This window comes from Melospiza melodia, chromosome 1 (genome assembly GCF_035770615.1).
Source record: "Melospiza melodia melodia isolate bMelMel2 chromosome 1, bMelMel2.pri, whole genome shotgun sequence".
NCBI lineage: Eukaryota > Metazoa > Chordata > Aves > Passeriformes > Passerellidae > Melospiza > Melospiza melodia.
Window position 1 is genome coordinate 159,052,674 of NC_086194.1, and position 14,379 is coordinate 159,067,052.

Here is a 14,379-nt window from a genome sequence, read left to right on the forward strand (position 1 = left end):
GCTCTGCTTGAGAGGTAGTTTTATTGAGAAAAAGGAAATATGAATATTGAAAAAACAACCTTCTTTCCAGATTCACATATCACCACAAATAATGGATTATTCAGTTGAGGTACTCAGCGAGTTTCAAGATTTCTTGCAAAAACTTAGCACTAGAAAAGTCTTATTGAAGTATTTTAGTCCATTATCTAATTTATCTCTCCTTTTTTTGGCAGTTCCTTGTCTTTCCAATTTCACTGCACCGATGGGAACAGTTCTTTCACCAGATTATCCAGAGGGATACGGGAATAATTTAAACTGTATCTGGACAATAATTTCAGACCCTGGGAGTCGAATTCATCTCTCCTTTAATGACTTTGACTTGGAATCTCAGTTTGACTTCCTTGCAGTTAAAGATGGCGATTCTGTAGATTCCCCCATAATTGGAACATTTACTGGTGCTGAAGTTCCTTCCCATCTTACCAGTAATGGTCATATTTTGCGTCTGGAATTTCAAGCTGACCATTCTATGTCAGGACGTGGATTTAACATCACTTATAACAGTGAGTAATCTTATTTTTTTGTGTGTGTGTGGTTTTGTTTTCAACATACAGTCTAGGAGATAGGCTTAAGTATTTAAAAATGATGCTATGGTAATGCAGCTTCAAGGAAATCCTATATACCTAAAAATTCCTAATATATTTGTTTGGATTATTGCTCAAAGTATTGCTCTCATTTATGGTTTTAGAGATCATTGTGATAGGAGTGTTTGGCAGACTGACAAATCAGGCCAGTTCCAAATTGTATAATACGTCTTTACTAAATTTGCTGACAATGCAATGCCACATAATATTAATTACCACCACTGCCTGAATGAAACTGTTCTTGAAAACTCATATGTTCAGCTGTGAACTTATGTTATGTCCTGGAGCTGATGGCTGCAATCTTTTCTAGCTCGTAGTCGTGGCAGTTCAGTGAGCAGCCGTAGGAGCTCTTTGATCAGTCAAACCACAATAGACTTGTCTTTTTTTTTTTTTTTTTTTTTTGCTGTTTTACCTTCCTTCCTTACTAACCACATAATAAAATTGAAAGTGATATCAAATATCCTCTCCAGTATTAAATACCATTAGCATTTATTCGCCTTTTTGCTGCCAAAACTGTTACATTTCTTCTGAAACACATATCAAGAGCTGCCTATCTTGCATTGGTACCAAGTAATTTGGTATTTATTCCACACTAAAATCCAGACAGGATATGTTCCCAGCTAGTGCAGACATGGTGATGCAAGGCCATAGCATGAATAATTGCAAGATACCCTGTGAAACTTTCTTGGGAGCGTATGCAAAATTAAATTTTGTCACTCCAGCAGTATCCTGAAGTGTTAGACTTGCTGCTATGGGTAGAGTGTGATAGGAATAAGAGAACATCTAGCAGGGAGTTCAGCAGTACCCTTCAACCAGAGCTTCACCACTTCATCAATTCCCCACATCTGGAAATTTGGATTTCTTTCTTTTCTTTCTTTCTGATGGTAAGGGTAGCAGAGTTTTCAATGCCAACAGACAGAGAAAAAAAGCAAAATACAATAAGTATTTTGATATTTCCAAAATGTGATGTGATGTGTAATTAGTCCCATTCCTGTCTTTCTCCCTAACATCTGAGAGTATATCTAATTCCAGAGGCTTGCTTGAGATTTAAGAGAATATACAACAACATGATTTGAAGGAGAGCGCATCTCTCCCTTCCTGTATTGCCTGCTGGACTATATGAAAAAAAACCAACTTTGTTGTTTAGGTTTCTTTACTCTTAAAAAACCTAAACAAACACTTAAATCAAAAAGGAAATGAGACATTAAGAGAAGTTGATAAGTGAGAGACCTAGACTTCACATTTTTCTCAAACAAATGTTAACAGTTAATATTGTTTTCATAAAATTTCAAGGACTGAAGTCCCATGTGGCTGCTTACTTTTCTTACATTATCTTTCACCTCTCCATGTTTATTTTTCCTCTTTTTATTTTTGTTTTGGTTTAGGTTGTCAGTCTTTCAGAGAATGATTTATTAAGATCTACATTAAACGTTTCTGTCTGAATTGGAAAGAGATAAACTGGCATTAGATTATTCTGTACACATTATTTTTCTAATTTTTGTCATATTATCTTATATTTTTGCTTTCAGCCCTCTGATTCATCCTCAGATCATTTGTCACAAATGTAGAATGTAAGCATGAAGAACATGTGATATCTTCTTGGTACCTATAAAACCAGTATTTTCTTACTGGATTTTATAGGTACCGATCATCATTCCAAACTAACCTTGAACTTGTAGCTACATATCTCAGTACTGTAACTAAATATTGGAAAGTCAGGGGTTATTCAGAGCTACCAAAATATGAAATCAGATATAAGGAAAATGAGATATTGAATCCATGTTTCTTTCCAGAAGTTTTAACATTTGCTCTTTATTTTCTTTTGTCTCATGTCCTTTTAACACTTATACCAGTTCTCTTTACTTTAAAGTTTCATTGTCGTGTGCTCAATGCTGTCAAGCCTAAATCTAAATGAGAAAACCAAAATCAGCTATTGGAGAATACAAGGTAGTCTTCCAGAATAAAAATTAGGACTGTGTATAAGTGGATTTTCTCAAGTGATCCCATTTTGTACAACTAGAACTAAATGTAGGTCAGTTAATGTAGAATTTATAGTGAAGATGAAAGATGGAGAAGATTAATATGGAATGCTCCTCATATTTCGTTCGTTTTTTGAACTACATAGAAATATACTTATCAGATAAATTCTGCTTCTTTAAAAAATTTGTAGACTTCTTTGGGCATGTATTAGTTTTATCATTTAAATTATGCACCAATAGTATCAAATGATACAATTTTAATTTTGAAAAGAAGCAACAATACAATATCAACTTTTACCTGTTGTATAATGAAACCACTTAACTCTGAAAATAATTTGAAACATTTTACACATTTGAACAGTTTAATGCATTTATATTTTTATTTCTTTTCATGGGTGTGTTTGTTAAACTCTGTAGCTAAAATCTACTTACAAAAGCAGCAATATCTCCAAATAATGTTTATTATTTCTTCAGTAAAGACAGCTTCAATCTGATAAATTACAGAAGTAATCTTTCCATATTAAATAAAGGCAAAAACAGATAATAAAAAAGGCGTGAATAGAATTTCACTCTGTCTTAGCATTTGTAAACCCAAAGTTAATTAAAAATATCTGTTTTCTGCTAACACTCCAGTTGATATATTCCAAAGCTATCCATCTCTTTTTGCCCCTTTCAAGAGTAGAAACAGTATATCTCAGAAAGAGTATGTCTTGATCAATCTTTTCTAATAAGAATGTAGGCTAGTAATGTAAATAATTTCATTGATGTTTTTGAGGTGTAGAATGGAGAATTATAAAACTGAGTTACTATTACATAATCTGATTATTTAATGGTATTTCTCAGAAAATATTTCAATGCCATATTTATTTTTATTACAGGAACATGTCATCTCAGATAATTACTCTCTTTCCAGTAAAATTGAACATAAATCTAACATTTGTTGGAATTAAGAAAAATATTAGATTTCAAGTGTGTCATCTTTGAGTTATTACACTAAGTCTAACAAAGATTTCCTACTAAGTTCAATTTAGGGACTATATCATAGAAATATGTGACATGAAAATGGACGATACAGAAAATGTTCCAATAAGCAAAGGTATAGGAACTGAAAAGCTGTGATTTTCTGCTTGGAAAAGGAGGCAGAAGAATGTTTCACTAGGTGCAGCAGAACACAGGGACATAGCAACCTAAAACTGCATCGGTTTAAGTTGCTATGGAAATGCATACTTACACCTGATTCCTTGTTTCTCCTTTATATCCCAAACCCAAGAGCTGTTAATGATATTTCTGGTGCCTGTGAAGATATTTATAAAGTCAGTCATCCCCTAATCCTGCCTGTAGTAAGTTATATGCATTGTACTACTCAGTTCAAGGAAAGTATGAGCCTTTCATCGTATTTGTGACTCCTTTATGAATGCTTCTTTATATATATATCTTTATATATATATATCTATATATATATATATCTTTGTTTAATTATAGAGAACAGAGCTAGACCTAGTAGTGAATATAGTCACATAAGTTACGAGAAATAAATTTATATGGCCTCTTTGCTTCAGTGTAGATTTCCTAGCTTAGGTTAGAACAGATGAAATGCACACCTAAAGTGCAGTGTGACAACTGAATCCATGTGACAGACAATGCATATTTACTTCCTGTGACAAAGGAGTTAATGCAGAGAAAACTCAAAAATTCCTAGGTCCTCCATGAGCAGAAATTCAACAAACCAGACTCATGCTAACTTTCCTGTGGGCTGAGGTGGATGAGTATTTTGAGGTGTAAAGCATCGTCCAGATTGCTTGATTTATGCTTGTTGTGGACTTCTTTGAGCTGTTCCTCATTGATTGGGGTATAGTGCTGGGCAATTATCTTTGAATAAGCTTGAATGAGCTGCTGCTTCTTATGTAGATATTTTTGTTACTTTTTTTAATTACAGCTGTTTAATTGTACTAGCAAAAAACCTTATGAATTACATAGCAGCCTGACAAAGGTCAAACTATGGGCCTCTGACATCAGCCTCATTACTCCAGTCATTTCAGCTCAGTGGAGCAAAACACGGAAAATGCCAGATGATGTGTTTATGTACAAAAACTGATTTAGTGTGGTTTATTGCTGTGTTAGAGTATGTTCATCACAACACAATTTTCCTGCCAGTTTCTCCTGTTAAGACTTTCTCAGTCTCAGTACTTGTCAAGCTAGAACTCTTCAGAGGGTAGTGTACTAGAAAGAAGTAGGAGTTTACACGTGATGGTACTGAATAAGCTGCCACTTGTTTACATAGCTTTAAATAGTCTTTCAAAATGAAATATATTGTTATAATTTTATATTCCCTTAACTTTTTTTTTCTCTGATATTTTCTTCTGAAAGTACTCTCTTTACTTCAAAGTTATTGCTATACTTACAAGCTAAAACTCTTGGTAGGGCAATCCATCAAAACAATTAATTGCGCCAGTGGACCACTCCTTTGTAGTCCTATTTGAAAGGACCTTTCAAAGCTGGCTTTAGATGAGATGAGCTGTGATTAGCTAGATACCTGCCTTCCTATCTCATGAGATCTCTGCAGTTCCTTCCCTCTGTTTTTACGTTTTGGTTTGGTTTTTGTTTGTTTTTTAATGCAAAATGCATATTTTAATATACTTCTGAGTTAAAAGCAGAATATCACCATTGCCCTGATCTGTGATTATATTTCCTGACATTTTTCCAGATATTGCCTTACCTACTTGTGCAGTCATGATAGTTGATGAAGATAAATACCAGGAAAACTGTATTTCCTCTTTATGTGTAATAGTTCATAAGGAACTTTTCTGTGGTTTCTTGATTTTTTGACGAGAAGTAAAATATTAATTAATCATATACCCATGTATTCTTTTTCTTCTCAGCCTAAGGCTAGTATTTAATATTACAGCTCCACCATGAAGCTTTCTAGAAGTATCAGCAGATGGAATATGGCTCATTGAATAATATAATTGTAGGCAGGCTAAGCTACGAGTGACTGCTGTTGGTGGGACAGATTGTCTTTCACCATCTTGCCTCCCAAAGTCATTCTATGCAGTAAAATTGATCACATAGGAGCAGCAGTGGCAGCATTTCCTGAGCTGAAATATAGAGCAATGAATTGATTTTTCAACCTTAATAACAACCCTGGTGTCACACACAAGCAAGCTAAACCTGGAGTCAACATTTATCTACATTTATAGATAACAATATTGAAAATCTATCTCTGGGTTGTCTGAAAGTAGTAAGAAAAACAGACAATCAATGCCTTCTCTAAAAGTGATGACTGTGAGCAAAGAATTAGAAAAGTTTTTGTAACTCCTCTGAAAAAGTATGAGATTGCATGACTTTTAATGCAATCTTTAAATGGTAGACAATTATTCAATGAAAACACTCTTTTCTTTCCCAGTATATATGGCAGTGTCTGAGTTAAAATGTCGATAAATAAATGCTTTCTCTTGTCTGTTATTATGATTTAAAATACCTCTGCAATGGAACATCTGAGAAATCTTTCTAGTAACTTATTGAAATATTACTTTAAAAAAATCATTAGGGGATTTGTATATGTTTTTTCTAGCAGAAACTGCAGGGGGAAAAGTGAAAATCATCTTTTTCAGGACTTAGTAGTTTCTGATGTCTCCACATGTAAACATGTTTAGGAAGATACTATTTGCAGTCATCATACATAAGGAAGGTAGATATTTGCTCTCACTGAAAAAAATCAACATTTTAAAAAATATAAGATGTGTGTGCAGTATTCTTTATCAATAAAACAACAAAATACAATAACTAACTACAACATATAATTTAAGAACAATGCTACAAGTATGACTGTGCTGATTTCTGTTGGAAGATGGTCTTTCTTCTCCAAAAGTAAGGTATATTCTGCAGTAAAAGACATGAATAGTCTTTGTCATAGTATCTACATGTATACAGGGAAATTAATTTTTTTTCAATTTATCTAGACCTTAACTTGAAATGTTCAAAGTTTCAAGTTTTCTTCTATGGCCATCATGACCCTTTTTTTCACTGTTCACCACGTCTAAATACAAGAAACAAAGTTAATTATGGTAGGATAAAGCCCTTGAAGGTCAATATGGCTCAAATGGTGTGATTTACAAAAGATGAGTAAAGTTTTTGTATCATACATAAATGCTTGCCCTGCCCTTCTGAAGGAACATTCTGTCCCATTTTAACATTAAATAGGATGAGTGTTGTTGAAAAAGGAGAATTTAGCCATCACTGAAATCTGCCAGCAACAAGCTGTCCAAGCTGAGATCCATGCTGTTATAACTTCATATTTTAAGCAATTATTTATGCTGTTTTACATAAATAATTGTTCTTGAGAAAATTCTTGAGTCTTATTTATCCCCTCAGTTTCATAATACAAATTGTTTGTTTTTACTAGCGATGAAAATCTTCAAAATGTCATCTCCCTTGTAAGAGTTCTATGTCCCCTACCACTTTTCTTTTTTCCTCTTAAAAAGCATTTGGACATAATGAGTGCCCAGATCCTGGAGTGCCAATCAATGCTCGGCGTTTTGGGGATAACTTTCAGCTGGGGAGCTCAATTTCAGTTATATGTGAAGAAGGATTTATTAAAACACAAGGAACTGAAACAATTACTTGTATGCTAGTGGATGGAAAAGTAATGTGGAGTGGACCTATTCCTAAGTGTGGAGGTATGTATAATATTTCTTTCTAAATCAGGAGAACTTGATGTAATGCATTGCAAACTGCCACCAAATGCAGTTGAGATTTTTGCAAATGAATAGCACAAAGCTTCTGTTATAGCTGATATAGTATTAGATTGGAATGATGTTGATCTCTTCTGGCTATGGTATTTAAAACTGTTTAAGATGTTTTACCTATCTGTTGCAGTGACTCTAGGCTGGGGAAGACTCTCTTAGCAATTGATTTCTCTTTTTTATAGAAATTACGTGCTTCCATACATATCAACCTAAAATCACACTGTTATACATATTTCCTTTGACTTGTTTATACTAACTGACACTAAAATATAATCTTTGCTTCATTTCTTGTCTATATTCTAGGAACTTTGTACCTAAAGGGGAAAAATTAATTCAGTTGTTTGTAATAATTAAAAAAACAAACAAAAAAAAAGAAACAAAAACCAAGAGACAGTTATAATATAATCTTTGGTTTCTTAGCTTTTACTTTAAACAACAGTTTAGTTCTTATTTTCACTGTGTAACTGCCTTCCTGACAAAATTGAAACAATTTGAATACATTAGTGCAACTGCTTGCAATATGCTTTGCATCCATGTTTACTTTCTGTGAATATTTTTAAATGTCAGTCCATGCACAATGATAATATGATTCCCAGGTGGTCTGAGACTGAGTGGAAAATATTTTGGAATCCTAAAGTTTGAGACACGGGTATATTTGAATTAGATGGTTTTTATGAGCTATAGAATTAGATATATTTTAAAATTTATAATAAAATTGGAAGGCAAATTAAAATATTTTTAAATTGACAATTTAATGTGGTCTGTTGGGGTGTTCAGAAGTTTTCTTTACTGTGTACACATTTGTCTGTAAAACAGAGAAATGTTTGATATAAGCTGTTTGATATAAACTCTACATATACCTGATAATTTCATTGTCATATATATCAATTCAAAGGCATAAGCTCCATATACTGGCTAGGAGGTGACTGCTGTGCGGTTTCCCTTACAGTTGAGAATTGTCAGAAATTACAGTATACAAGAAGGAGCTATTTATTAATCTGCTGCAGATTAACAGGCTCAACATTCTAATTTTTCAGGGCAATCCTGGCTAGCCTCTGCTGGGACTTCCTCCCAGCCCTGCCCACAGCCCAGGATTCTGTTTCAGCTCAGACAACCACTTTGTTGTCACCAAACCCCTTTTACTGTAACAAAACCAGTCCTGTTCACCTTTCTCAGGTGGAATTGGATATGTCTGTGAAGGCACTAACTCCATGTGTGTGTGTGTGCATGTGCCCAAGTGAGCATCCCTGGTTCTTGGCTTCTTTTTTTAGTGAAGAGATCCTGATTTTGCTGCTCCCTGTTGAATTTGAGTTTGGGATTCCTGTCCTCATGCCTTTCATCTTTCCTATGTGAGGGTTATCTGGAGGATTTTCCCATAATCTGTTCTAATATTGTGTTGTTGTACCCATGCTGAAGCTCTAACCTTTGTCTTTCTGTGTAAGTCTTGTAGGGCTTAATATCCATTCTGTAGCAGTAGTGATAAGCTCTTCAAAAAAACATTTCTAAAACTATGAGTCTACAAGATGTTTAGTGTTTCTGTGAATAGCCTGTTATCCTACAGGCTTTTTTCCTGCTCATGTAGGAAAATTTCCTATTTCAACCCATGCACCTTGCTATACAAAGAAATAAATACAGATGACTTTGTGAGAATTCTTAGATCAGATTGAAATTGTTCTTTACTATTTGACATAGGCCTGTTTGATAAAGAGATTCTGCTTGATGACCATCTCTAGTTGTGTTATATTTCTAGAGTTTCATTTTGAACATATGAACACTGTGTATGAACCTGTCAGACAACCATCAAACAAGACTGCAGGAATGAAGAGGGGATTAAAATCAGTGTGAAAAAGGTTAGGGAAACAATCCTTTGGCACGATGACTCGAGAGTTTTATTTTCTAAAAAGCAAGGCTTTTTAAGATAAGCTCTGTAGCTCAGCTATTCTGAAGGAAAGTTCTCCTGGGTTTAGGAAATCAGCATGTAATGGTGAAAGTCAAACAAAAAAATCCATTTGATATTTATCTGCAAGAGCCACAATCAGAGGACAGATAAGAAACATTTTCTTTAAGGAAAACCGGCAGCAAAACACTGCTAAATAAAATCGAGAAATCATTCCAAATTTAGGCAATCTTACAGTGGGCCTTACTTTTATTGCACTATTCATAGGAATATATTTGTAATAGAGGTTTGGAGCTTTTTCCATATTCTAAATGCAATTTGTGTAATGAAAATTTGGTGAGAATATGGAATTTTGTACAAGTTTAGTAACACTGTTGTAAATATGGAGTGTACTGGAGTGTAAGGCCATCTGATTCCTATTTTGTCAATATATTTTGTTGTTTGTAGGCTCTATATGTACAATGAATATTTCAAAGTGCTTATATACAATAAAATATAGAGATTATGAATGTTCTAGAGTTAACCTTCTGATTGTTGAGGTAAATATGAGTTTAAATAACTTATGTTTGACTGATACTGTTTACTGAGGGTAGTATGAAAAAACAACTCTAAGATAAAAGGTGAGAAACGCCCACGTTAAATCCATCACTGAGTAAAAAAAGAGGCATGCATCTGCATATTTATTGTTTGCAACATACTGAATTCTGAACTCTGTAACTTCTAGAAACCTTTTCTTTTCCCTACACAGGATGGAAAGATGGAGCATTATGTCCTTAAAAAAATATAAAATAAAAGAAACCAAAACAAAGCTGTTTAAAACAAATTGATATTTAAATATAGGGCCTTGGTATTCTCCTGACAAAAATGAAGATCAGACAAATGTGTAATAATTCATGGTCTTCAACTTGAAGCTTTGTCAAAGAGAACAAAATTAATATATTTTTCTGTAATGAAGAAGTTCAGAATAATATAGACAATGATATGTACTGTTCTACTTTGTCAAAATGAGCAACCAAAACTTTTTGCAGGCTCTGCTAGGTGAAAAACCACAAACAGAAATGGAATAAATAGCCATGATTTTGTCAGAAAATGTTGTGTATTTTACACTATTTTTCGTAGAGACTCTAGCTTGTCAACGGTACCTGTAATAGCTTTCCAGCTTCTTTGTGATATGCAGTGATATGCATTGTTAGCTGTGACACTGTGACATAGATTTTTGGGGTTTTTTGGGATTTTTTTTTTTTTCTGAGTAGCCATGCATTCATAAAGGCCACTGAAACCATGGTGTTATGAAATTCTATGGTGCAGCCTTCTCTTCCTACAAAGTAACGTGCTTCTGCTCTCTGTCTAAATGGCAAAGGCCCCGGGTGTCCTCATGGACACCAAGTTAAACTTGTGTCCTTGATGCAAAGAAGGTCAGTGGTGTCCTGGGATGGATAAGGCAAACCCTTGAAAAGGCTGAAGCCGGTGATCTTTCCCCTCTACATGAGTACTGCTTGCAGAAGTATATATTGCAATATTTATATATATTTTTCAATTAAAAAATCTCAACTAATGGTAAGTATGGTAAGAAGAATGGTAGGTATGTCTTTTTCATGAATGAGGAATTTGAACTGCTAACATGCCAAGCAAAACATATGTGGTATAACAACAGATTCCATGATGTCAAATTTAAAGTAACAGTTCACTGATTTCTAGCTTTAAATTCAGCTGAAACTTCAGCAAGTTTTTCAAGCTCACAATTAAAACCAAAAATAATGATATTTTGTAGAGACTGTGTTTTCTTTACGTTCTTTAATGCAGAAAATGTATTATAGGAAAAAAAAACCTTTTTCAGAATTATTGAGCAATTTATTTCATCTATTAAAGGCCTTAATTCAGTTATCTCCATCTAATTCTGAACACCCCAGAGCCTGTCAGTTTTTAAGAAACTGCATCTTCCTGCAACTAGATTTTAAATATTTGTTCATTCTAATTGTCCTATATTGAAATTGGTAAATATTGCACTTAATAAATCTGTACTATTTACCTTTCTGTTTGTTTCATTTTTAGCTCCCTGTGGTGGGCATTTTTCATCTCCAAGTGGAGTAATCCTCTCTCCAGGCTGGCCAGGGTATTATAAAGATTCCTTGAATTGTGAGTGGGTGATAGAAGCTGAACCTGGACACTCTATCAAAATTACATTCGAAAGGTCTTGGCTAAAGTTTTTCTTACTTCTTGTTTTCCAGTTTTTACCAGGAAACAGGAGTTATTAGCTTTATCATAACATTAATTTGCATTATCTCTAAAAACAAGCAATTTTATTATCCCATAGGACTTTTGGAAACTTCTTCAGAGCACAGATATTATCTTGAGTGTAATTTCTACTTTGATATGCTGAAAAGCTTTTGAAATTTCTACCCTCTTACCCGTATTTAAACCTGTCTAGCCCAATAAAAAATGCCTGTTTTAAATATTAGCATGTTTCATTTGCTTTTGACTATATTGCTATGATGAATTATAATTGCTAAGTTCTTTTTTTTTCTTTCAAAATCACATAATTGTCAACTCTGAAAATCTGAATCAGCTGTGAAAATTAAATTAAATACAGTCATAATTTCCCCTACTCTGAATATTTAATTATCACAATAGCTGAATAATTGTGAAAGGATTGTGTGCTCTCAGGATGGAGTTCCAGTGTCCTCTAATTACTGCAGCATTCCACCCTTCCTAATGTCTGTTACTAAGGTCCCTTCCTTATTCAAAAGACGGAAATGTGCTTAAGCACCCCACATTTCTCATGGTAGAAAGATGTTGGCATTTAATTTGAACTCTTTATCAGAAACCAAGACAAAAAATGCAATAGAGAATGATATTCTTCTTATGTTTTGGATATTTTTTAATTGTAGATATTAAAAAATTTAGATGAAAACCCAGTAAAAAAGTGCCATTGATGATCAAAATTATAGTGTACAAATATCATACAAGTACTTTTCAGTTTATATTTATACAGCATGTTTTGACTAGGCCTGCTCACACTTGACTTAAAAGAAGGTATTTTTTCATATTAATATAATATAAAAGGAAAGGCTTTTTTAGCAAGGGATGAATTTCGTATTCTCTTAAAATTTGTCACTGTGATAAGATTTTTCAAACCTTTTTTTTTCTTACTATAGCTTACTCTATAATAAAATATACATGGGAAAATATAAACAATCAAAGGACATGTAATAAGTACACTTTACTTATTTTCTATCCTTACTATAACGTGAAAGCTAATCTTCCAAAATCACTTAAAATTATGATTTACCAAATTTTTGCCAATTAGACTACAATAAAAAATTGAATAACTCCCTCCTGCTGAAACTTCTGTTAAGTTTTTAAAAAGAAAATTATAATTTCAAATAGTTGATTTTTAATTCAGTAATTCATTTAAACTACATATTTCATGTGGAATGTCATTTCAAAGTAAAAAGCATTTGCCTTTATATTTGCCCATTGCATTTTCTTTCTTTGCACCTGAGTTTCACTAAATCTGACCCTCTCTTGCATACAGTTTTTGTTTGTAATACATTAATGCCTTGTCATAAAATTGCACAACCTCTATTACTCTTGTAAGAAAGATCAAAAAAGAACAAGATGTGGTTTCTTTGGATCACAGAGAAAGCTTCCATCCTCTTTAGGGTACTTTTTTTCCCATTGCTGCTCATTTTTGACGCTCTTGTCACTTGTCAGAATTGGTCTGGTACGCATATTGCTCAGATGCAGCAATCCAGAGAGGCCCCACTTGCAGATAAACGTGCACTCCTATGTATCTCTGTGCAGAAGTACACTTAAAAATACATCTATGTATGTTCACACAGATGCACTTAGATATATATAGCTATGTGTCTGGATGCAAAGAAAAAGTTTTTCATAAATTAAATGATGGAATAAAACTTTATAGTGTAATGAAAGAAAACATTTTGTTAACTGCTGTTATGTTATTTACTTAGACATTAGTATTTTCCACATAGTTTAAATTTGCCTTCTGAGTAATTTATGCATTAGCCTTTAAAAGGCTCATTCTTGTCTTGGCTACCCTTGTTCTGCTGCTTCTGCTTGCAAATTTTCAGCTGCACTTTCTTAAGAGAAAAAGATATTTTGTTGAAATCACAGTTTTAAAACTATAGCCAAACTACTTTCCTGTATGATTTAAAAAAAAAAAAAAACCCTCATATTTTTCCTATTTCTTTACCTTTTAACTTTGTCCTGACAACCACACATACTCTTTATAGCCTTTATTGGTGCAAATACCAAAATTTCCACAATATATGTGGATGTTTGAAAGAATTTGAATTTCTTGGTCAGTGATAAATATTTATTGTACATATCTATACCTTTTAAATAATTTTTGGATTTTCTAAGTTTCTTACTCGCAGAGTAGTTTCCTTTTAATCTTCCTACCTTCCTATATCTTCTCTTTTACCACATTCGGTGGGAGTGAGGTACTGCATTCCATAACTGTATGCTAAACCATTCCTGTGCCAAGGATATAGACATGAGAAAAGAAGATCTAAAGACAAATCAAATAAAAATCACTATTAATTTTGTGCTTTTGGCACGCAAAAAATAATACTTTTTCACATATTTTTATATGATTGTGCATGTATTTTTAAAAATGTTTATTCCTGTTCTACAAGGAATTATCTAAGATAGATGATCTGTTGATATTTTGTTATAAATCAGAATCTTTTTAGGCTCAATTGAAATGGCAGAAGTGAGGAATGGCAATGCCATTCTTGACTGTAATGAAGTGTTTATCATGAAGCCTAATTATGAGTATTTAAATGTGAGAGATGCTGATAGCAAAGTACTGATTGGGGTACTAGTCACGTTTGTCTATTGAGTATTTACTGTGGAGCAGGAAATCCTGACACTGCAATGAGTTGATAAGGATGTCTCTTAGAAACAAAGATGTGTGTTATAAATATTCAGGCACCTTTGTCTATTCAAATAAGGCCTCCTAAAAAAGTGTATATGGGATCTCCTGTTTTAAAACTTTTTTCATTCCTGTCTTCTTGTGAGCCCTTCACAAGATTAGACGTGACATAGCAATTAAGACATTCAGGGTAATTTAACAATAATGATCAACTAAGTAGGAAAGAACATTGGAAGGG

The 14,379-nt window shown here is 33.4% G+C and overlaps 1 protein-coding gene across 3 annotated transcripts in view; it reads left to right on the top strand.

Moving 5' to 3' along the window:
• Positions 1 to 14,379, top strand: part of CSMD3 (CUB and Sushi multiple domains 3) — a 588,763-nt gene that overhangs the window by 333,804 nt on the left and 240,580 nt on the right. For all 3 annotated transcript variants that reach the window (XM_063173375.1, XM_063173384.1, XM_063173392.1), the window contains 3 exons: positions 213 to 539; positions 7,081 to 7,275; positions 11,294 to 11,432. In XM_063173375.1, the coding sequence (XP_063029445.1) occupies positions 213 to 539; positions 7,081 to 7,275; positions 11,294 to 11,432 (661 nt within the window). The remainder of the gene's footprint in view (positions 1 to 212; positions 540 to 7,080; positions 7,276 to 11,293; positions 11,433 to 14,379) is intronic.